The sequence below is a fragment of the Taurulus bubalis genome (assembly GCF_910589615.1).
Source record: "Taurulus bubalis genome assembly, chromosome: 1".
NCBI classification, from domain to species: Eukaryota; Metazoa; Chordata; class Actinopteri; order Perciformes; family Cottidae; genus Taurulus; species Taurulus bubalis.
In genome coordinates, this window is record NC_136589.1 from 7479391 (window position 1) to 7503151 (window position 23761).

At 40.9% G+C, this 23761-nt stretch overlaps 1 protein-coding gene across 4 annotated transcripts in view; it reads left to right on the forward strand.

Annotated features, from left to right (window-relative positions):
* Window positions 1-23234, forward strand: part of myo6b (myosin VIb) — a gene marked incomplete at both ends in the record, with an annotated part of 30523 nt that extends 7289 nt beyond the window's left edge. Inside the window, 24 exons of one of the 4 annotated variants that reach the window (XM_079229463.1) lie at window positions 20-28; window positions 863-1043; window positions 1170-1314; window positions 2691-2848; window positions 3213-3304; window positions 3756-3828; window positions 5114-5241; window positions 5622-5717; window positions 6027-6197; window positions 6712-6750; window positions 6862-6955; window positions 7778-7908; window positions 8145-8222; window positions 8361-8490; window positions 9626-9716; window positions 10560-10710; window positions 11931-12139; window positions 12260-12338; window positions 15065-15225; window positions 15354-15404; window positions 18105-18208; window positions 19291-19425; window positions 20336-20554; window positions 23035-23234. In XM_079229463.1, the coding sequence (XP_079085589.1) occupies window positions 20-28; window positions 863-1043; window positions 1170-1314; window positions 2691-2848; window positions 3213-3304; window positions 3756-3828; window positions 5114-5241; window positions 5622-5717; window positions 6027-6197; window positions 6712-6750; window positions 6862-6955; window positions 7778-7908; window positions 8145-8222; window positions 8361-8490; window positions 9626-9716; window positions 10560-10710; window positions 11931-12139; window positions 12260-12338; window positions 15065-15225; window positions 15354-15404; window positions 18105-18208; window positions 19291-19425; window positions 20336-20554; window positions 23035-23234 (2925 nt within the window). The remainder of the gene's footprint in view (window positions 1-19; window positions 29-862; window positions 1044-1169; window positions 1315-2690; window positions 2849-3212; window positions 3305-3755; window positions 3829-5113; window positions 5242-5621; window positions 5718-6026; window positions 6198-6711; window positions 6751-6861; window positions 6956-7777; window positions 7909-8144; window positions 8223-8360; window positions 8491-9625; window positions 9717-10559; window positions 10711-11930; window positions 12140-12259; window positions 12339-15064; window positions 15226-15353; window positions 15405-18104; window positions 18209-19290; window positions 19426-20335; window positions 20555-23034) is intronic. The other 3 variants (XM_079229465.1, XM_079229462.1, XM_079229464.1) reach the window with 3 other exon arrangements.
* Window positions 23235-23761: the final 527 nt, after the last annotated feature.

Consider the following 23761-nt stretch of genomic DNA (forward strand, 5'->3'; position numbering starts at 1 on the left):
CCACGTGTCTGTTATTTAGGACAATAAGGTGATGTTTCCTTTCTTATCAGGGCGTTGTGCTCCCTGTTCTTTATCCTGTATTTGCATTAAGTAAACACTGAGACTCTCTTTTACATGCTGCTGTCTGTAGTGCAAACAGGAAATGAGGGTGCATGCTTCCTCATTGTCTGCATGTGTCTGTCAGGTTAGAGCTGGATGGGGCTTAGAAACAATACAAAGGATGTTTGCTTACTCAGCTTTCAGTCATACTATACAGGGCTGCACAATTATTGTATATTTTTCATAGTTCACCGATTTACATTTTTAAAGCGTCAACACATAAATGAAACATGAAAAGTTTGTTCCGCTCAATACAAAAACTGAATGGTCTCTTATCTTATCATCAGTAGTATCCATTTAGTAATAACTGTGCAGCCGTTGTTTATTATCTTGTTAACTTTACTGCCAATTAATCCTGAATTGTGACAGTGACATGTATGTTTTTCTGCCTTCTTCATCCCTGAGATGTTGCTTGTTATTGCATTGGCTTTTTTCTTTAACTGTTTAAATACACTTGGTCTTCGCCTTAGTTCATAGTGTTTGCTGTGTGCTGCTGGTGGAGGCTCTTTCAACACATTAATGTCAAATATTTCGATTTGCTAAAAGTTTATGTGAACATGTCTCTTTGTTAGTTTTGGTTGTTGGGTCACCCAAATAACATTTTTACTGTGGACAAATGATTTAAATTGCTAAAATATAGAACATAGATTGAAGACGTGAATCACTTCTTGTTTGAGTAAATCATGATTTGAATTGAATTCTCACATATTGTCTGTTTCTCTTCTGGTCTCTACTGTTTCTGACTCCCTCATGTGTTTTGTAGCATCTAAAGGCCGGCGCTCTGAAGGACCCTCTTCTCGACGACGTGGGCGACTTCAACAGGATGTGCGTGGCCATGAAGAAGATCGGTCTGGACGACACTGAGAAGCTGGACCTGTTCAGGGTGGTTGCCGGCGTTCTGCATCTGGGCAACATTGATTTTGAAGAAACAGGGAGCTCCTCAGGTTAGAGAGGGGATTTACACGTTATGGCTGGTACAAAGGGAAGTAAATAATCTTGCACATTTTCAGAATCACACACTGGAGTAGGATTTTTTTGTGAAGGTGTGTGTGTCTTACTGTGTGTTTCAGGGGGTTGTATCTTGAAGAATCAGTCAGGCCAGACTCTGGGGTACTGTGCCGATTTGCTGGGTCTGGACCAGGATGATTTGCGTGTCAGCCTCACGACCAGGATCATGCTCACAACAGCAGGGGGCGCCAAAGGAACAGTTATCAAGTAAGAACAGCAGTGCTCTTCAAAGAGCTGCAAAGACCTGTGATTCTTTGCACATTCTTTTGTTTTTGTTGAGAAAAATAAGTGATTCTCTTAGTACCTTCAGAAGTCACAGTCATAGTTAATGACAGGTGAACTCTCTCTGTTATAGCTCTGAAAATAGCTAATAATCCTAGACAGATTAACCAACTGGAATTTAAATGACATGAATAGTGGCGAGGTAGTTGTTTCTGGAGTATATGAAAGGTCTTATTATTCCTTGCAGGTAAGTCTTCTGTGTCTCCGTCTTAATCGCTCACAGCAAACTCTCGTGGGAAAATAAGCCAAAACCAATGTCGAGGTATTTTTGCTTAAGTAAACTGCACTATATGACCGTCTGGGGATTTCTTGCAGGTTAATTGGAGAATGTGGTGCAGTATTACCGGCACTGCTCCTGTGTACTTTGGTGATAATGTGGTGTTTGAGTGATGGCGCCAGGTTCGATGGATTAATATTTTAAGAGGGCCAGATGCTGGCCTGGCCTGAAAGTGTTTTCTCCACATAAATAATTCAGCCTGTATCTGAGGAGGCAGGCGAGCATGGCTGCAGTACAGTAAAGGGCCGGTGTTTGGGGAGCAGGTGCGGAGAAGGGGGCATGGCTTTGTCATTAATCCCCAGACAGATCCACCCTACCCCCCTGGGAGGTTGAGGGTTACAAGAAGGGTTGGTGGATGTGATGGTATCAGGGATGAGTTGAGTCTCTAACTAGTGTGCAAATGAAACATTGCAATTTATAAAAATGCCTGTCACTGAGTGCTTTTTATATTTACTGCATAATGTCATAGTGAAATGGAGATTAGATGACCTATTCTCTGGCTGAATAGGCTACCTTAGCCTTAGCATAGGTGGACTATTCCTGTTTGTAATGGATGAGAGTTTTTTTTTTCTTTTGAGGATTGGTCGGGTGGAATATCAAAAGAAAAAATAACAAAAGCCAGACCTTCTCATTTAGAATTCACCTTCCTCTCAGCTGGGACATGTGAGTTGAACTCTGGGTCACTGTGGAACTGCACTTTGACCACACACTCCACCCCTCTAAATATTAAAAAAAGAAAAATGTTTCAAAGCACCATTAGAGTGTAGCAGAGTTCAAAGTTCATGTTTTATTTTTAATAACTCATCTTTGGCTCAGAAAACCCTCATTTTAAAACGATCGCTTTGCTCGACTTCAAGATCAAAAGGGGAACTACGCGGCATAAAAGTGTCACATCAACACGGCTGAAATATTGCTGCCACACAAAAAAATGGGTTGATCGGGAATAAACACAAGATATAGGTTTCAAAATATCATTTCCCAGTTTCGGGCTGTCTCTCACTGTCCACTCTGTGTATCCATCCAGGGTGCCGCTAAAAGTGGAACAGGCCAACAATGCCCGCGATGCCCTGGCCAAGGCGGTGTACAGCCGCCTCTTTGATCATGTGGTCAAACGAGTCAACCAATGTTTTCCCTTCGAGACTTCCTCCAACTTCATCGGAGTGTTGGACATCGCCGGGTTTGGTAATAGAATGCACTTAATATTCAATGAGATGTGAAAGTTTAAATTAAACCCAATACAATGTGTAGATTTACCCTCAACATAACTGATAACATCCTGAAAATATGGGTTTCTGCAATTTAAAAGAGTGGCCGCATTCGGCACATCATGGTTTGTTTAGAATTCAGTCCATTAAAGAGACACTTGTCTGTGCATCATGTTTCTTAATATTAGCAACCTAATGCATACACACGCTTCATTACCAGGCATCTGGCTTGAGAATTAATTTCCCCAGACTGCATAATTAACACAGGCGTTGTGTTCAAATGTATTGAAATGTGATTTATTTTTTGCTTCCTCTGTTTTTTTTACTTTCTCTCCTCTTAGAGTATTTCGAACACAACAGCTTTGAGCAGTTCTGTATCAATTACTGCAACGAGAAACTTCAGCAGTTCTTCAACGAGCGTATTCTGAAAGAGGTGGGTGAGCAGCGTGTGGATGAACGTGATTTGGTGTGTTTAACGTCTTTATCCAGGGAAGCCTGCCATGTCATGTGACTCACAAGCCAAACTTGCTAAAAGGAGGAAGTGGTTGGCGCACAAAGCTTCTCTGTCTTTCTCATCTCGGTTTTGTGACTTCTATTTTCTCACTGTCTCTCCTGCGCTCTCTCATTAGAATGCTAATTTCTCGAGGGACATGATGAGGCGTGTTTCTCTCCTGGGATCTCTTAACGTTATTCTTTTCCAAGGTCTCCAATTAATGCGCCACAATTCTGGTCAAGGCCTGTTTTTCATTATCTGAATTGTGTATTTTATTTTTGATGTTTTTTGTTTGCTTTTTGAGGTGGATGATGTTCTGAAGTTACTCATTTTAAATCAGGACATTTTCAGAGTCAGATTTCAAATGTTTGACGCTTGGCTCTGTCTGCAGGAACAAGAGCTGTATCAGAGGGAAGGCCTGGGAGTGAATGAGGTGCATTATGTCGACAACCAGGACTGCATAGGTAACCACTGTGCCAACTTCCCTCCTACGGTAGCACCATGTTGATCCTCAAAATCTGCAGCTTTAACATTTCCCCACCACACTGCACAGGCACTCCTTAAAAAGTGTACTATTCTTCTGAAAAATGTCACTGTTGAAGATAAAGATATCTCAGCCTTGCATACCACAAAATAAAAGTAAAAACCATAATGCAGGACTTATAAGCTGATGTTGACCTAAGCGGGTTTCGAATGGCCAAAATTGAAGGTGTATAGGAGTATGCGTATTGATATCTGTACCTTGGGTGATCTTCCGAAATAGAAACAGAAACACCGAGGGACACTCAGGGACATCATTAAGGTGAAGTTTGACCTTTGAGGGCTTGTGCTGCAAAAGCAAAAATGTGTCTCTCGGCTGTCTGTTCAGCCCACACACCACATGTTTACTGAGCTTGGTTCTAATGTAGCATCACCTCACCCACATGGCATTCATTTGGGCCGTGGCTTTTGCTCTGGGCTACACGTCAGAGCAGCGAAAATACACCTGCCAGGGGGACAGAAATACCAACTTCTCATTATCCATGGTGACGGCATATCCCTGTGTCTGGAAGGAGCCAGCGTGATGAGCATTTGCGGGTTTTATGGTCTCTTTTGTGCAACGGGAAGCCGGCGAAATAACACCCCCTTGTTTTTGTTGTGTCTGTCCACGAGTGAATCCTCGAATTAATGGCACGACGTAGTCAGTGTATCAAGGTGAAGCCGTTTGATTTGTCTTTCAAAGGCTGTGATTATTCAGGTGCGAGGTTAACTGACAGCCGTGGATAACATTTATGACTTGCAAATGACCGTTTGGGTTTGCCATTAATTCACTCATCAATCTTCAGGATTTATGCACAGGTGCTTGTTCATGCAAATGTTGGTCCTTGGCTGTTGGATTATATTCCAAACAGCATGCTACATGAATAATTCAAATATATGGCAAAATGAGCATCCTGATGAAAATGCTTTGTGCCTTGAATATTCACATTCAGAAACTGTAAACAGTGGAAATTTCCAATAAATGTAATTTTCACAAACTAAATGTTGATTGCTTTTCTAAATTTTGTATAAAAATGGCTAATGTTGTCTCTCAAAACGTCTATTGCCATTTTGTAAATGAACATGAAGTATTTTTAGCAATAACATCTTCGGCATTAGGATATTACTTATACTGGCGCTTCCCTGTACATTGTAGAGCTGGACTTGAATGATCATGAATCATACTAATAATAATAATGTAGCTGATACACATATACTTGTTGTTTCCAGACCTAGTGGAAGCAAAGCTGGTGGGAGTCCTGGACATTTTGGATGAAGAGAACCGTCTCCCTCAGCCCAGCGACCAACACTTTGCTTTAGCTGTTCACAGCAAGCATAAAGACCACTTCAGACTGACGGTCAGACCTATCAGCTGTGCTCCCCCTCCCTCTCTCGTCCTCCACCATCTTTTTCTCCAATGTTCTGCTATTATTCTTGCACAAATACTTTTTTTGAGACCAAGAAGTGGTGTAACTGCACACTGGTTTTGTCATTGTGATCAATATCTTGTGATAGATACTATAAATTACCCTGTTACTTCATTTCTGGCTTGTTTTGCTGGAATTCACTGCACTTTATGGATCCACATGTTTCATTCTCCAAACCAGCCCACCTCATGCAGTGCTGGGGTTGTTGAACAAGATTATGCTGTCGAGGTGGTGATGGATGAGATTAGACAGAAATCAATTTATATGAGTTTTTGCTCACGAAATATGATTTGTTTCCCTCTCCCACTTAGGTACCCAGGAAGTCGAAGTTGACCATTCACAGGAATCTCCGGGATGATGAAGGCTTTATCATCAGGCACTTTGCTGGAGCAGTCTGCTATGAAACGGTAATTCTTAACACAGATCATATTATCTAGGGATGTTGGAACTCGCTCGTATTCATAAAACCCAGTATTGGAATATTTTTCACCAAACACCTCTAATTATAATGCAGTCTTATGTAATGACAGTGGAGTAATTACCAGTTAAAGTTAAATAAAACTCCCCTCAAAACTTGACTAATCTTTCCAGCCGTAACACATTTGCTGCCATGGTACGAACACACGTCACAGTTCCAGTTATACAAAGTTTTGCATTTTGTATAAAAGTCTGCCACAGCTGCACAATATGGTATGCATTTGCGTGTTTGTCCACAGACTCGGTTTGTGGAGAAGAACAATGATGCCCTGCACATGTCCCTGGAGAGCTTAGTGTCTGAATCCAAAGACAGATTTGTTCGGGAGCTGTTTGAGAACTCGATCACCAACAAGGAGTCCAAGCAGAAAGCGGGCAAACTCGGCTTCATCAGCGTTGGCAACAAGTTCAAGGTCAGAGTTATTGTCCCTGAGCATTCATATGATGGAATAAAACAGGCTCATTCAATACTTTGATATTCAAATGTAATATTTATTTTCATACTAATGATTAAATCCTCTTAATTTATTTATATGTGGATTCTAACTTCTTTAAATTAAAAAAATATTTTTTCAAATAGCTTTGAACACATTTTTTCCAAACTGTGTTATTAATAGTTCATTTTAAAGATGAAACATCCAGGATGAAATCCTTTTGCAAAATGATGTGGATGCAATTATGTAAATCTTCTATTGGAAATTCACTTAATTTCCCCACAAAGATGACGTGTGTGTTTCAAAAGGCCTCTAATGTGTTGCATTCAGAGGAAATGTAGGACTGGTTGTCCCCTTTTTTGACAGTTGTAAACATATTCAGATCAATGTCTTCTGTCAAAATGTGACATCATTTGAAATGTCTGTCTGGGCTGCTACCTTCATGAAACATATTCAAATCTAAATATTTCCTTTCTTCTGCTTGCACACACAGACCCAGCTGAACCTGCTGCTGGAAAAGCTCCGCAGTACTGTGAGTAATATGTCAGTTATATGTCAGGTGGTCCATTGTATATTTTCAAGAAATCCTTTTTTTCCTTCCTGCTCAGAATCAATAAGCACTTATTCATCTTTGTGTGCTTAGGGCTCAAGTTTCATCCGCTGTGTAAAACCCAATCTGAAGATGGTCAGCCACAAGTTTGAAGGCGCTCTGATTCTCTCACAGTTGCAGTGCTCAGGTGGGACCAAAAACAATGTTCAACATGTTCTGTAGAAAGTTGTTATATTCACAATTTATATTTTTTAGGATGAGTAAACAAACAAAGGATATCTTCACACAATATAGCTTTATTGTTAGTGGAGCAATTTAAGGCGGTTGAGCCCACTTGCAGTGTATTCATTGATTTCAGGAGAAGGACAACAATACTGAAACATCTTATTTTACATTTCTAAAATAACGATAAGACCTACCCAAGAATCTCAGATGTTAACTAAATATTGGACCTTTCTTCAAAAAGGTATGTTTTCAAAGAATGCAGGGTATATAGGCTACATTTATATTTCTTCCCACTGCTTTCCACAAAGGATGAATTATGTCGAACTGAAGTGACTAGAAAAGCCATGTGAGACGTATATTTTTCTGTGCAGTCTGTCTTTGTTTGGAATACAAACATTTTGGACCGTTTTTTGTAAATGCACCTGCACTTGATTCCTGAACTACAATGAAAGTGGAAGTGGATAGTTTTCCAACATAAAACAGTGCAAATAGCAGTATGTTACCAATTTATAATTGATGCAGAAGGTAATATCATCCTTTACATCCTTTGAGAGTGTGATTACATTAAGTTAACATAGTTATTTCATGCAGTGTCCCTCTGCTGTCGATATGGAACTATTCTCACAAACATACTCATTAGACGTTGATACGATACTTGTGAGGGATGTAACCTGGAGAGTGTTTGCTCTAAACTAACATATTTCAGCCTGCGTACATGCTCATAATGTTCCTCTGATATATTGTCTTCTTTTGTTTTCTTTGGTTGTGTGTTTTCCATGATTAGGAATGGTGTCGGTGTTGGACCTGATGCAGGGTGGGTTCCCCTCCAGAGCCCCCTTCCATGAGCTCTACAACATGTATAAACAATACATGCCTGACAAGCTCACACGTCTGAATCCACGACTCTTCTGCAAGGTGGGTTTACATAAACTGAATAGTTTTCTCCTTCACTGGAGAAAGACAAAGTGTCCTGTTGGTTTAAGATACTTATTATATACCTATTCTTTCTTTAAAATGATGCCTAATTAGTTGTGTATAAAAAGAGCCTATAGCCACACTGACCCATTTGGAAAATGATTAACAAACAAGCAGTTTAGTGCGCTGCATTCCTCCTGCAGTATTCACTGAATGTGAATTTGGTTCCTCTGTAGGCTTTGTTCAAAGCTCTGGGACTAAACGATAATGACTTCAAGTTTGGACTGACCAGAGTGTTCTTCCGCCCTGGAAAGGTACAGACGAGTCAACAGAATTGATTACGTATTAACGTGACATGTCATTATGCAGAACTCGACCAATATGCTTAAACTACAAGGACCATATCTCAATGTGTGTTGTTTGTGTTGTTTGTGCCTGTGTGCCTGCATCAGTTTGCTGAGTTCGACCAGATCATGAAGTCCGATCCAGACCACCTCGCAGAGCTGCTGACCAAAGTCAACCAGTGGTTGGTGTGCAGCCGCTGGAAGAAGGTCCAGTGGTGCAGCCTGTCTGTCATCAAACGTGGGTTGAATCCACTGAACAACAGAGCGTGTGATGTATCTGCAGTATTTTGATTGGCTTCCTGTTTTGTCATTCCTCTAATGGTTAAAATGAAGTGCATTTGAGTTTGTTAAAGGTCCTCAGTCCTTTTTGTTAGAGAGGTGACACTAGCGGCTGTAGCTCAGGGGGATGAGTGGTCGTCCAGTAGCCGGTTCTATCTCCCATCCCCCCATAGTACACATGTCGAAGTGTCCTTGAGCAAGACACTGAACCCCTAGCTGCTCCCCGGGCGCCTATCAGGGCAGCCCACTGCTCCTTAACCAAGGATGGGTCAAATGCAGAGATGAATTTCCCCAAGGGGATTAATAAAGGATCATTTCTAATTTATTTTCTTTCTAATGCAAACATGTTGGACGCTCCAGGTCTCCAATATGCCGCCATGACCACAACCCAAAAACTGTAAATTATTTTTAAAAAAAGGATTCATAAGGCCAGCAGCACAAGTTATTTTTGTTAGTTAAGTTATTTTATTTATTTTCCAGTGGATGATGTTTAAGATGCTTTGTCATTCCCTCACAGTTTTATAGCTCTGATAGCTATACTATATCATATTTCACGCCTTTCCAGTCATTCTGAAATATTGAAAGCAGCCGCCTCTAGCAATATTGAATGGTACTCTTAAAGCAGTTCCTTGAACCATTACATTCTCTGCCAAGTCATTGATTTCCACCATTTACCAAAGTGCAGGCTGACTTCTGCTTAGTTGTGCAAAAGTGTGTGTTTGTGTGTGTGTGTGTGTGTGTGTGTGTGTGTGTGTGTGTGTGTGTGTGTGTGTGTGTGTATAGCAGTTTATACATAGCTGTAATATTAGGTTTTTGTATTATTTATATTATTATTATTATATTAGTAATATTTGGTTTTTGTAGATGAGCATCTTCATGCACTGAAGAATAAATAATTATGTAAATTACGTAAGAGTTGCAATGATGTTCAATCTAGAAGCAGATGCATATGTGTTCCTCGTTTGGGTATTTATTAGTCATATCAGAGAGGTCTTATTCGAGAGAATAGAAGAGAGATGACAAGTCACCACTAGAAGTCGTTTTATTATCTTTGTTTGTATCCTCTTCCTGTTTTTCCTCCCCATCTTCAACAGTTAGGAACAAGATGACTTACAGAGCTCTGGCCTGCATTAAGATTCAGAAAACTGTCCGCATGTGGTTGTGTAAAAGGAAGCATAAGCCCCGGTGAGTCTCTTCCTGTGGCCAACTCACACACATTCATCATTCATCATCTTTCCGTCTGTGCCATTTGCCCTCTTATTTTACCCTGTACTCTCTTGTGCCTTTTTATTTAAACTGTCTCACGCTTGGTGGGTTTTGATGGCTTTCCCATATTGTGCATTTAGGAGTTCAAATCAATCTAGAAAGTCATCTATGGAGAAATGATGTCTCACTGCACTGCTTTGGGGAAAAATGCTTGTCTTGCTGTATTGGGTTGCATGTATTTTGAAAAATGGCTCTTGTGGAAGCAGCCATCCAGATGATGGGTTTTCAGATAGCTTTTTAGAATCAGATTTTGATGTGAGTATGAATGCACGAGGAAATGTTTTATCCCACCGTCCACACGTTAAGTTCAATGGGAAGGGTATTCCGAACAGTCATTTTTCTATTTTTGGTGAAAAGTAAATTAAAATGGAAAAAGGTGCCAACTGTTTTAGTATTTCAGAGTGAACCAGTTACTGGGGGATTTATAACGCTCAATATTGAACATGGCTTGGACATATTCACATTATAGTCAGAAAGTGGAGGAAACGGGGGCATAAATACACAACTACTGTCTTGGATATATAAACAAAGACTGCTTCTTTAACAATCAGGTGAGATTTTATAGTGTACGGTGGTTTGGGTTAGCTTGTCGTCCCAAATCCCATTTGACTCAAACAATGTATGTTTATGCTCCTGTATTCAAGATAAGCGCTCAAATTTATTTTTGTATGTTTTACAGGAAGAATAAAGATACATTGTTTACATATATTTGTCAAAAAAATATAAGCCATAACATGAGTTATTTGTATTTCTTTCCCATAGCATTGATGGCATGGTGAAGGTTCGAAGCCTGAAGAAACACACAGAGCGGTTCACTGAGGTGGTGAACGGGCTGAAGGAGGGCAAGCAGGAAATGGCCAAACAGGTTCAGGAGCTGGCGGCCTCCATAGACGCTCTGTTAGCAAAGATAAAGGTGAGTCTGTCTTCACCTCCTTCATACAGCCAAAGCATTAATGCTCTGGTGAGTTTAAAGCTGCTCGTGACAACAGCTGTTCAGGGGCTTTGAGCTTGATACAGTGTGAGCAACGAAATATGTTTCTGTGTTTTTCTGTGTGTTTATCAGGGGAAGGTTTTTCAGAGCATATACCTTGCTTTATTTAAGCATGGCTTTCTCGGATATATATGGTTCTCTACATCCACACCTGTCGCTCCCCTGCACAACCAGTCTTCTCCTCTTCTACACGATGCCCTTTCCTAAGTGTGCTGTGCCCTTTTCTCATTCTTTCTCTCAGAATCAATATTTTCAATCACCTCAGGATAAAAAGAAGAGCTTACAAAGAAGGAGAAATCCTATCCTGTCCAATAATATAACTTAGAGAGGCGGCTTTGCTAAATTATCGAACTTGGTTAGTGATCTCCCAGCTCTCCCCGTGCAATAAGCACCGGTCTTATTGGACCCTGTAGGTACAGCAAATCATTATAAACACATCCACATGCTCGCCAGACATCTGAGCACTGACTTCTCAATAGTGTTGAATTTTTTGAAATGTTGTACTCTGTAGGTATTTGTATGCAAACAACCGATATGATTAGAGTGCTCCCAGGGTGAAGCACTTTTCTCTGCCCTCTACCCCAACCAGCCTCTCCCACTCGTCTATCGTCCTCTGTTAGCATATTAGCAGCCCCACTGTTGACAATCATTGCGTTCTGAGTGCTTAGAAATTGCTTCTGGCATGGTGTCTGTGAATGAATAATGCATGACGCCAATGGCTGTCATTCAGAGCTCTATACGTTGGGGACAAGACCTTGTCATCTTTCCTCCCTGTGCCACCGTTAGAGACTCACTCTAATGAATCTTCACATTACGGTGACCTCTTCTCCCTCCTGCCGATTGTCTGAGGATAGTGGAGAGTTGAGCATTGTGGCTGCAGTGTGCCAGTGACAGTCAGGGTCTTCTCTTTGTTGTGCCTTGGTAACGGTGGAGTGTGTGCCGAGTCAGGCTGTAAAGTGCTCCCAGTGTCACTTCTGGGATGGAAAGTAAACAAATTCAGATTAGCGTGTTCACCATCCTGAGTGAATCTCATCAGTTTTATTTGTGGATAAGTACCTTTTAGTGATGGTGTGAATAAAAAAGTATTTCTTCATTTTTGAGACCGGCCATTCTGATCTTTATCTCGACCCCCCCCCCCCCAGGCCACAGTGATGACCTGGAAAGAGATCGACACAGAGTACGAGGGACTGGTGAAACGCTCAGAGCAGCTGCTCTCCTCAATGCAAAAGAAGAAGCAGGAGGAGGAAGAGGGCGAGAGGCTGAAACACATCGAGGAGGAGATGGACAAAGAGAGGAAGAGCAGGGAGAAAGAAGAGCAACGACGCAAACAGGAGGAAGAGGACAGAAGACTGTAAATGATGGTCGGGGGTGGGGGGTTAACAGTGGAAATGATAGAAAATGCAACGGTAAAGATTTGAAAATATATGTTCTGTCAGTTTTATTAAAAATGTCTTTTCTCCAAACATTTTAGGAAATCAGAGATGGAGCTGAAGAGAAAACAGGAGGAGGAGGATAGAAAAAAAAGAGATGAGGAAGAGAAAGTAATACAGGTTTGGACCACCATTAAATGTTATATATTTATATTATGGTCTACTGTTGTACTGTCCTGCTAAAACTTTCTGACTCTCAGGGCATACAATTAAAAAGATGGCCTGGGAAATTAAAACTACCATATATAAGAAAGAATATTTAATTGTGTAAACGACTTTCTACTCTTTTTTTTGTGCACATATTTATGAACTCATGGCTCATAAAGTCTCTTCTAAGCTTCATGTTTACTTCCAATGAGGTAACCGACCCTCACCCCTGCAGCGACTGCCATTATAATCACATTTAAGCAAGATGTTTCCTAGACTTAATCCTAATCCCAGACTGAGCTGGGCCTTCATTGGATCGGTTTCTACAATATAATGTGCAGTATTGTTGGTGAAAAAAGGAATCCTGTCACAGAGTTATTATAATTGTCCCCCCTATTTACAAGTATAAAAAAAAGTAAAATAAGTTCTACCACAGGAAATCTGTTCAGCAGAGTTCAATCAATTTATTAAATTAAAGTGTTTGTTTTTATAATAGCAAAAGAGCTAAATTAACTAGTGAATTCATGGCTTAGTAAATAGATAAAAAAAAAAAATTGGGATAATCGATTAAAAATGCCAAATATTCACTGGTTCCAGCATCTGGAACATTGCTGGTTTTCTCAGAATCTCTTTCGACAGTACTGTATTACCAACACAAGGTTTGATCTAAACACCTGTGAAGTGACAGACACAAATAAAACACCCTGGCAAAGTACTCCTAAGATCGTTTTTAGGTAGTTTGGCTCATCTTTTGCCATGATGAAACACACAGACTCACAAGGTGAAAACAATACCAGCCACTGTGATTACCAGTTGCACCCAGAATCGAAGCAATTGAAGTTGGGCGTTAAACGAAGCTCCACCATATGAGACGTCACATGGACTGTAAGAATTTGAATGTTTTCACCAGTCCTTGCTTGTAACAACATACCACTAAAAGCAAATTTAATTTCCTCTCATGGGGTTAATTTTCTACTGAGAATACAAATGACTCCCATGGCTGACAAGAATGTTGCATAGAGTTAATAAAGAATCTCACAGAACCACCGTCACGGGTTTCAGTGGCAGACTCTGCCTGCTCCGTCTCCCATGGAAACTGCTGGGTCATGACATTGGTCAGGCTCTCAGTGAGTTGCCCACGGGGTCTTGATTGATGATTCCACTTCCTGCCGAGTTTCTCCTAACTAAGCTACCATTGTCACCTCTTTCCATCACTGTCCGTTTCACTCACTCTCTTCTAATTTGTCACTATTTTTTGTGGAATTGCTATTTCGTTTCTTCTTTGGTCTTATCATTACACACACACACACACACACACACACACACACACACACACACACACACACACACACACACACACATACACACACACACACACACCTGTTTTTCCTCAGTTTTGCCATGATGTCCCACATTTCCGAACCATGCATTCATCCATCTGTTACACTACATCGCACCTTCTGTATATCTAACGCCCTTCTTATTCACCTGAGGCCAGTTGGACATTTGCATGCTGTCCTTTCTTTTCTTTCTAGTAGTGAGACAGTTGACACCAGGCTGCCATAAGCCACATGTCTCAAGAGACTCTCTGCAAAGTGTGTTTATCCACTGCTCTCTGGCTCAAAGCTGCAGCAGTAAATGTTCTCGGTGCGGTGACTTTGATGGCATTTTACTTTGTGTTCTTTGCTATTTTCTGCTGTGGCAAAGGTTAGTCTTCTCTTCAAACTTTATATCATGATGTCTTTCAACCTAACTTTATTTATTGCACACCATCCATCTTAAAGGGGAACCTCACTCAGTGGAAGGCTTCCAATGCAATATCCCGATTATTTAAAGTAGTGGAAAGAATATTTGTGAACTTCTGGAGTTGTTTTATGTGTTTTTTATCTTCTGAAATGTGAGTGAATTAGTGTAATGCATCTCATGTGCCTTCTGCAAATAAGGATTTTTTTTCGACTTCAGTGGAAGAGACAGTTAAATTTACTGGGAGAGTGCCAATGCAGATTTCGGAGATTAGCATAAAATCTGTGTAATAAATATTTTTCCCGCAGAATGCAAGGTATCTATAAAACTTGATTGCACTCGCTATAAAGCAGCTAAACTTTCATTCTGATTCCATCGCGATTTATAGTTTTTGTTCTCATGCTTCACCCAGACAATGTGTCACAGCTGCTGATTGGACCATTCTACAGTATGAATAATATATTATTAAATGGAGAGGCCTTTATATTTAAAGCTCCTCAGAGAAAAGTATCCATTGTGGACTTCATTAGTGGCTTTCTATAAGGATATGAATATATTTTACATACGCATACATATTTATTGATTTTTATAAGTATGCCCTCCAGGTGCCTATTGGCTGTATAGTAAAGTGCATTCCATTATACATCTACAGGTTTCTATTCTAAATAAAAACCTGAAGTTTGAATCTGGGTCAAACTTGTAAGAAATGTGCAACTGATTGTTGTTGATTGTTTGTCTGTTGTATTCCCTGTTGTGTCTAGACTAATGACCAGTAAAGCTTCATGAGCAGCTCCACAACCTGGATAATTATGTCTAATCAGGCTTGGGCTCACAGCAGAGCTCTAATTGTTATGAAAGGGTCCGGCCCACAGGGCGATATCAGTATTTAGACACATCCAGGTTTATGTAGATTTTGTAAAGTCCCATTTAAAGTGTGTTTGTGTGCGTGTTTACAGGCGGAGTTGGAGATCCAGTTGGCTGTGGAGCGAGAGGAGCAGGTCCAGCGCACCACCGTAGTGGAGCAGGAGAGAAGAGACAGAGAGTTAGCCATGAGAATCGCTCAGAGTGAGGCCGAGCTCATCACTGAGGAGAGCCAGATGGACGCGAGCCTGCGCAGGTATTGTTTATGTAAATCAGTAAATCTTTGATGTACACAGTCAACAAACAGCGTGACCAATAACCTCCAGGTTCCACACAATGCAATGTTGACCGCAGCATTTTTCCTGTTGCTGTGTTTTCTCCCAGTGACGAGTCTTTTTCAGATCTTCCTATCTCTTCATCCTCAGCCAGAGCCATGTAAGATATCGACACAGGTGTCTGTAGCTGCCCAAGTCCAAGCTTACCTCACCCAAACAATAATCACTCACTCCCTCGCTGTCTGTCTTACCCTCCGCCGTAGTTATTTGTCTCAGTTCCTCAGGATTACACCAGCAAAGCAAAGCCAATTTAAGATCCTTTGATTTTAATAAATCAACAGTCAAATTTAGATGTCTTGTATGTGTGATTTGATGTGGCATGAATCATAACGTGCAATTTAGAGGATGATTATGAGTGATAATTGCTGAGTCAAAGATGAAGATGGCACACCAAATTAGAAATAAGAGCTGGATCAGAATGTGCAGTATGTGATGTCTTTGTTTCACTGATCTTAATTGGCTGTGCAGGAGTCTGCAGTTGATACAGATGGTCTGTGTCCTTTGCAGTGCTGGTGCACAGAACTAGCTCATGCGCTTGACTGTCTTTTTGATTCCTCTGACAATGATTGTTATAAATTTGTTCGGTGTTTATGTCTTCACAGATCCATGTGTAGTATATATGTACAATACGTTTTGTTGTAGGTTACTAACTGTGGAGGTACTAATTTCCTGGATTTTAGCTGACCTGAAAGAATCTTGATAACAGTTCCCAACCACATAGTACAGATATATTTACTTATCCTCGCAATGAAAATTTTAAGAACATTTGATAATAAGGAATAAAAGGGTTTCAATGAAAATAACCCAATAAACACAAAATAAAGCCTTTGGGCACAAACTCTTGCACGTTTATCACTAAGGTCTGCCCTGATGCAGGTAACCAAGTGGAAAGATGTTCTTTAATATTCACTCCCGCTAGCTTTCAGAAAGCCTCAAATCACAATCAATCAGATAAGTTAAGAGAAGCAAAGAAGTCTCAAAATGGTCTAAAGACCAGCGTTTCTAGCTGACCATATATGCTGAAATTAGATTTGCATTAAGTCAAGGAAGGATCAGAATGGCAACCCTCAATCAGAAAAGTTAGGACAGCCAAGAAGTTTTAAAAGGGCTAAAAGACCAGAGCCTGTGGCTGAATATGCTAAAATGAGGATCAGAACCCTGAGTGTGGCATTTCACAACTCTCTGAAGCCCTACAGAAAGGGTGTCCACACCCTGATTGGTCAAGAGGTTAAAGGCCTCAAGCTGCACTCAATTCTTAATGAGGAGCCATTCCCCACACTGCGCAACAAGTGATCTGAATAACCCTCCAATCAACTCAGGGGAATGGTGACATTCAGCTAAAATGAATTGGGAACAGGTAAATGAAAGCAAGTACCAAAGAATGAGGGACTGCTACTCCAAGTTCACTAAACATCTCACTTAAATGGTAATACTGGTGTCAGTGGCTTTGATTAAGACAACTGTTGCAATTGTTATATCATTTAGTTCATGGCTTGAAAAAAATATAAATTGTGCACTTAATCTTTAATGTACCTTTCACACTCGCCCATCCACTCTTCCCTAAATAACAGAAACACACGGTAGTTTAGTTATTGGGCACTTTGTCCTGAGTGAGGAGTGTGATTAAATTTCCATAAAGCCAGGAGAAGTTCTCTCAAGGCGTGCACAGGCCTGATCTGCTGCAGCACACAATTACATTTGATCCTATAGGCTGTAATCTTGTCAGGGTTGGCTCAGGCATCCATGGGGCTTTGTTGCATGTCTGCTACTAACCCTGTGAGTCACCTGACCTCTGGAAACCAAATGGAGATCTGTTGCAGGAAAGAATCTCCTAAGGTTATGTTACCTGTTACATGTGCACACCGCTGAGCTTAAATGCATTAAAATGTGCGTGCAGTAGAACACTGGCTGGCATCGCTCTTTCTGCAACGACCAATTTCCTGTTTGCCTACTGCCAAAAGCAAAGCCCTGGTCACCGCTTCACCTCCACTTAAGCCTTCAGCCCTGGTTCATCCCTATCACACACTAGCACGTGTCTCAGCCAGATCCACGATGATCCTGAATCATCTTTCGAGTCAGTATGAATTATAAAGGGTAATTGTAATCTGCCTGATGATTTGTTGATCAGTAAATCTTCTTCTCGGAGACGTGAGCCGCTATGCCGACTGTAAATAGAGGAGGTTAATCCTGCGCATGATTGAATTAGCAGCCTCAACTCAGCGGGGAGGCTGGAGATACAGCTGACATGAGCTCAGACTTTCATGCAGCAGTCATTGAAGTTGCTGAAACTCTGCAGCATCACTGCACCATTACACCTTAATGTGTCGGTCATCTCTCATTCCTGTTCAAATAAGCCTGGGAAAAAAAAACCTCATAATGCCACAAATGTAAGCTGGCATCTGACAAGTTGTAAGATGAGAAGAACTTTGCATCATTTTAAGTGGAGTTGAAGCATACTCTTCGACCGGCCCCTAATGTGAATTTAATCAGCTGAGACAATGAGGAGCTCTTAAATAAAGTGAGGCATACGCTTTTATTTCTCTCTAAGGGAGATGAACTTAATCAATGCTTAGATCCATTATAATTACACATAAAATGTAGCTCTTCGTGCTGTGTTCCTCCTGGTCTTTTAGAAATTCACACCTCCCTGATTGTAAAACTTTAATTATATGCAGCGTTGAAGAATAAGCAACCTCCAACCTTTTAATCTTTGTTACTCCCACCTTGTCTTCACACTCACCTTCTTTTTATTTTATCTGTCTCTCACACCCGCCCACGTTCATCTGTTCCTTGCTTACAGGGGTCCTCAAGTGCAGGCGACTAAAGCTGCTGCTGGTGTGAAAAAGTACGACCTCAGCAAGTGGAAGTATGCTGAGCTGCGAGATGTCATCAATACCTCCTGTGGTGAGAAATCCCAAATAAGTTCAGCATGATGTCGCCTTTATCAACTCAACAGAGTGTGTCTGTGCACTGCACCAGCCTTTACAAACAGATTAAGGTGGTAGAGCTCTTGATGAAATGCATAATATAACTACTTTCCCAAATGTATTTACAGTTCTCAGCCCCCACATTAAATAATTCAGCAGCAGCTCATGTTTTGGTATCCAAAAACATTTTCATCTGCACTCTGTGTCATTTCGCTCTCCGTAATTTATTGAACAGCCAAAGTGTTAAAAAGCTGATGCTGCAGCTGTACAGACTAGAGTGTGGACACAAGATATCTTGCCTGAAATCAAAAGGCCAATCTGAGGATGTTCCCACAGCTGCTACGACTCATCGGCATGCGTTTGATTGGTAGAGAGAGGAAATTATCACCATTACTCCCCTTCCTAGTCATTCCCAGCCAACCGTGTCCTTAGTCAGCATGAAAAGCAGATGCCTTTCTGCCTTTACACTTGCCGATGCCTTTATAATTGCCACTCTATGCCGTACTCTGATCTATGTTAGGGACTCGGATATCCCCTGTGGGATTCCAAGGACATCTGGCTAATTTGTGGAACCCATTTGCTTTGTTGGTACTGGTGGTGATACCAAAAAGCAGTTTGAAGTCCACCCGATTTTAACCTCATGTTCACTAAAAGAACTGTATGCTGCAAATGGTTTATTTCTATTGCTTCATAGGGAAGATCACACAGTGCGAGCCCCTAAACTCTTCATTATAATGTGTTATTTTTTTTTGCTTAAAGGGACAGTTCACCGGAACATCAAAAATACAATGTTTTTCTCCTACCTGTGCTATTTATCAATCTAGATTGTTTTGGTGTGAGTTGCTGACTGTTGGAGATATCGGCCGCATGTCTTCCCTCTCGCCGATATAATGGCCTAAAAAATACATTAAAGAAATTCAACATCTCTTTCCAGAAATCCATTCAATACAAAGCAACAGCCAGCAGGTGGTTAGCTTAGCTTAGCTTAAATACTGTAAATGACATCAGTCTTTGTCGTTACAATTATTTGAGCACTCACTGCTGTCATTGTGTGGACAGACATCGACCTGCTGGCGGCCTGCAGAGAGGAGTTCCACCGCCGTCTGAAGGTCTATCACGCATGGAAGTCCAAGAACAAGAAACGTACCGATGACGGGAGTGATCAGAGGGCTCCTAAATCTGTCACTGACTACGGTACGTGGAGAGAGTATTCCCACCATCATTCTTTTGCTCTAAATTACTTTTATTGAATGCCTCACCTGTGGATATAAACACACGTCTATGTATTCACCAACACAGCACATAAGCATACCAAGCACACCTCACCTCAGAAACATTAAGTTACAGGTGACATGTGTTCATTTTCTCTCGTTGACAGTGGCAGGAAATAATGACCTGCACACAAATAATCTGCCCGTGTTTCCTAACATTCAATTAGCCGACGAGACGGCGAGGCCTGAAAGTGCAGCTGCCTTCTGTCTGGCTCTGTCAGATATATTTGTTCTAATTAGCAAGTAACTGCCAGCCATGCCTTGTCGGGTTCAGGCGCTGGTGGTATGACAGCTCACTGCTTTGCTCATTTCATTCTCAACTCAACCAAGCATGGCCTGTGCCGCAAACACAATGTTATTTAGCTGCTTCAAAGATTACCGCTGCTCTGCATTTTGCTTCTTCTTAAAAGCAAGTATTAAGTTTGATGGGGGAATGGGGATATGAGATTCACTGTTGCTTCGACTTTCACTACATTTACTTGCCTTTTTCTTTTGATATGATAGCTGCTGAAAGCTGTGCTTTGGTTGCCTTATACTTGGATGCTCCTTGGCCTCTGCTGATGTAGCAGGGGTCTTATCAAGGCCATTTCATAAGAGGCTGAAAGCTACTTTGTCTGGCTTCTCAATGTGATGTTTACAGTATTTGGTAATTTCTTGGGTCTTTTTTTGATCTTGTTTTTTGAAAGCATTATACTTAGTTTTCTGCCCCACTCAGCCTGTTCTGTGTGGATGTTATATGGTTATTTAAGACCCAGTGACAGCTGCTTTGTTGTGTACTCTGGAGATAAACAACAATCTTGAATAATATCTTAATGTTCACACTCCCACTGCAGCTGAACAAAACCCAGCTCCACCGATGACGGCACAGCATCAGGAAGTGGCCATGAATCGCCAGCAGCGATATTTCCGCATTCCTTTCATCCGACCGGCAGACCAGTACAAAGACCCGCAGAATAAAAAGAAGGGCTGGTGGTACGCCCACTTCGATGGGCCCTGGATAGCCAGACAGATGGAGCTTCACCCAGACAAACGACCTATTGTTTTGGTTGCAGGTGAGTCGGCAGCTTTTGCTTTTTGTGTTATCAACAGAGACAGCATCTCTTGAAAATCCTGCTTATGCATTGCAACTTTACATGTATCTATATTTTATTGTTGATTAAAATGTATTTTATTTCTTAAATTATTCAGTTAATCTTTTCGTCCAGTGGTTCTTGACTTTTGGGCTTGAGAGCACCTCAGGTCATGGAGATCAAGGCTCCATTCCTCGTACGTGGTTCAACAAAGTCGATCAAATGTCCTATTATCCAACTTAAATTACCCCGATGATTTACGTCAGTCTAACTCGGTTTCTCAAAGGCTGATCCACGCTCAAACAGTCTCGTTAATGTGAACCAGACGTCAATCATCCGGATAATTGCGCGCGCCCATCTGCTTCAAAAGGGGAAAAAGTCGATCACTGAATCCATGATCTTCTAACGCTACAATGGCAAATAAACTCAAAGGACAAGCCATTTTTTTCTCCGCTGACGAGCAGGAGATGATCATGAACGCATATGAGGAAGTCAAGAGCATTACCATGCCAAAGTCTAAAGCTGCGTTCACAACAACAGTGTTGCGAATATTCACAACGCTTTTGGTGTGAACGCAGCTTAACATAACCGCTGTGATGGCAAAATATCAGACAAGTTAAATGCATAAGTGTTGGGAAAATGTATCGGCTAATTTTAAGTGCATCATCACCCCAATCAATCCAGTGAATTTCAGTTAGCCTGCACTGGAGCTGCTTAAGGGATTTGGATGACGTAGGTCAGGCTTTTCGGTTCCATGAAGCAAGTTTAGAAAGCAAGTTTAGAAAAATCACCATAGAAACACATCTAAAAATTTTAACCTGCTCCAGCGCAGGCTAACTGAAATTCACTGAATAAATTGGCCACTCCCACCGGACAAAAAAGGCAGCTCCCTTCCTCATTGAAGAAGGAGCGATATTAGTTAGAGTATAGTTATAGAGAGAGAGTTTTTCGAGATCGCCAAGATCCGTTCTCACTTCATCATGACTTCCTGTACGAGCGCTATCGATTCTGCCGACAAGGAATCACTTATTTACGAGAGCTTCTCGAGCCGCGGACATTGCCCGTCTCACAGACTGTATAACTATCAGCCGTTGCATGCCATGCTGTTCGTAACGTTTATTTAGCGCTTAAAAAACTTATGGATGTGTTGAAAGCACTCATAATTATATGACATTATTATTAATACACCATACATATCATTATTGTAGAACATGATTAAGATGGACTCATGATAAGAAGAATACAGAGAATCACACACAATTTCTTTTCACTGCTTAAATTGATTGAATTTCTGATTATGAATAATACATGCATACTGATCCGCCCATACACATATTCAAACTCCTAGTTATATGGTAATCTACACCTACATGAATATACACATATATTGTACATGTATTGCGCATACAGTACATATATCCTCATCAGTATTTATTTATTCGTATTCTACTGCAAGCAGGCACATTTAAATAAATATAATCTGATTGATTTTGGTGATGAAGCACTTAAAATTAGCCGATACATTTTCCCAACACTGACGCATTTAACTGATATATTTGCGACGCTTATGTCTCGCAGCGGGGGCGGTGCTAAGCTGCGTTCACACCAAAAACGTTGCGAATCATTTGCTGTGAATGCAGCATTAGATTTTGCCATGATTAAGGTATTGAATTCCTCATATGCGTTCATGATCATCTCCTTCTTGTCAGCGGAGAAACAAAAAAAAGGTCCCTCTGAGTTTATTTGCAATTGTACTGTTAGAACATCGTGGTGTCAGTGCTCGATTGTTATCCCTTCTGAAGAGGAGCGGGCATGCGCATCCAGATTATCCAGATGACTGACGTCTGGTTAGAATTACCGAGACAGTTTCAGCACGGATCTGCCGTTGAGAAACCGAGTTAGCCTGACGTCAATCAGCTGGATAATAGGACGTTTGATCGACTTTGTTGAACCATGTACGAGAAATAGGGCCCAGGTACGAGGAATAGGGCCCAGTTGAGTTTGGACAAGAGTTAGGTTTTTTTTTTCTTTCGGATTAATTTTGAAGGATGTATGAGGAACTGAATCATGAAAGCATCTTGTGTTTCACAAGGAAAATGCAAAACGCAGAGAAAAGTTTAAGAAAAATGAATTTACTTCACACATACTTTAATAATCGTTTGAGGGCTTCCAATCCTCGGGCAATGCTGCTTTACTCTATACAATGTCAGAAAAGAGTTTTAAAAAATGCTTTTAAATTAATTAATTCCAATATTCAAAGTTATCAATTAATTTATGAATATACATCAATCAAAGCAGCAAAATCCTTAAAATCCAAAGTTTTTGATTATGTTAATCAAATAACTGTGTTATCACTTGACATATACTTGATATGCTTTATACACAGGAGTTAGGTAAATACATGTACGGTAAATGGATAACTCACTAAAGATACTTTTCTGTCCTTCTTGTTCACCACTCAGGGAAAGACGACATGGAGATGTGTGAACTGAGCCTGGAGGAGACTGGTCTGACCAGGAAGAGGGGGGCCGAGGTCCTGCCCAGGCAGTTTGAAGAAATCTGGGAACGCTGCGATGGAATTCAGTACCTCAAGAAAGCCATTGAGAACAAGCAGGCCCGGCCCACATACGCCACCGCCATGCTTCAGAGTCTCCTCAAGTGAACCACAGCAGCAAGATAAACGTCCTGAAACAATGACACTGATACGCAGACATACACACACAAACATGCACATTCAAGGGCAGCGCGGTGTACCTGCGTTTTGTGGGATGAAAAGAAGTAACCACAGAGAAAGATGCACCCGATACAATCTAACTGTAGGCACTCAGTGTTTCATCTCCTTTTTAAATACCAGTATGTTCTATGTTTTCACTTTTTATAACTTTTATTTTGCGGTGTAACACCTTATTGGTCTAATGTTAGCATTTCTGTCTTCTTCGTAATCTATGCTTGAATGGGAAATCCCACTGTGAGGCCTTAAAGTGTAATATCGCTGCACTACACCCAGGAAGTCTTAATTAACTTATCTAGATATTAACCGGAAACCTTAATGGTCTGCGATAGGGACAATAAATTAGATTAGATAAGATTTTTTAGAAAATATGTGGATGTAATCGTGTCATCCTCTATTGTCTTCTGGATATTAAGGCTTTAATTACTGTTATTCTGTATTTCAAGTTATTATATTTC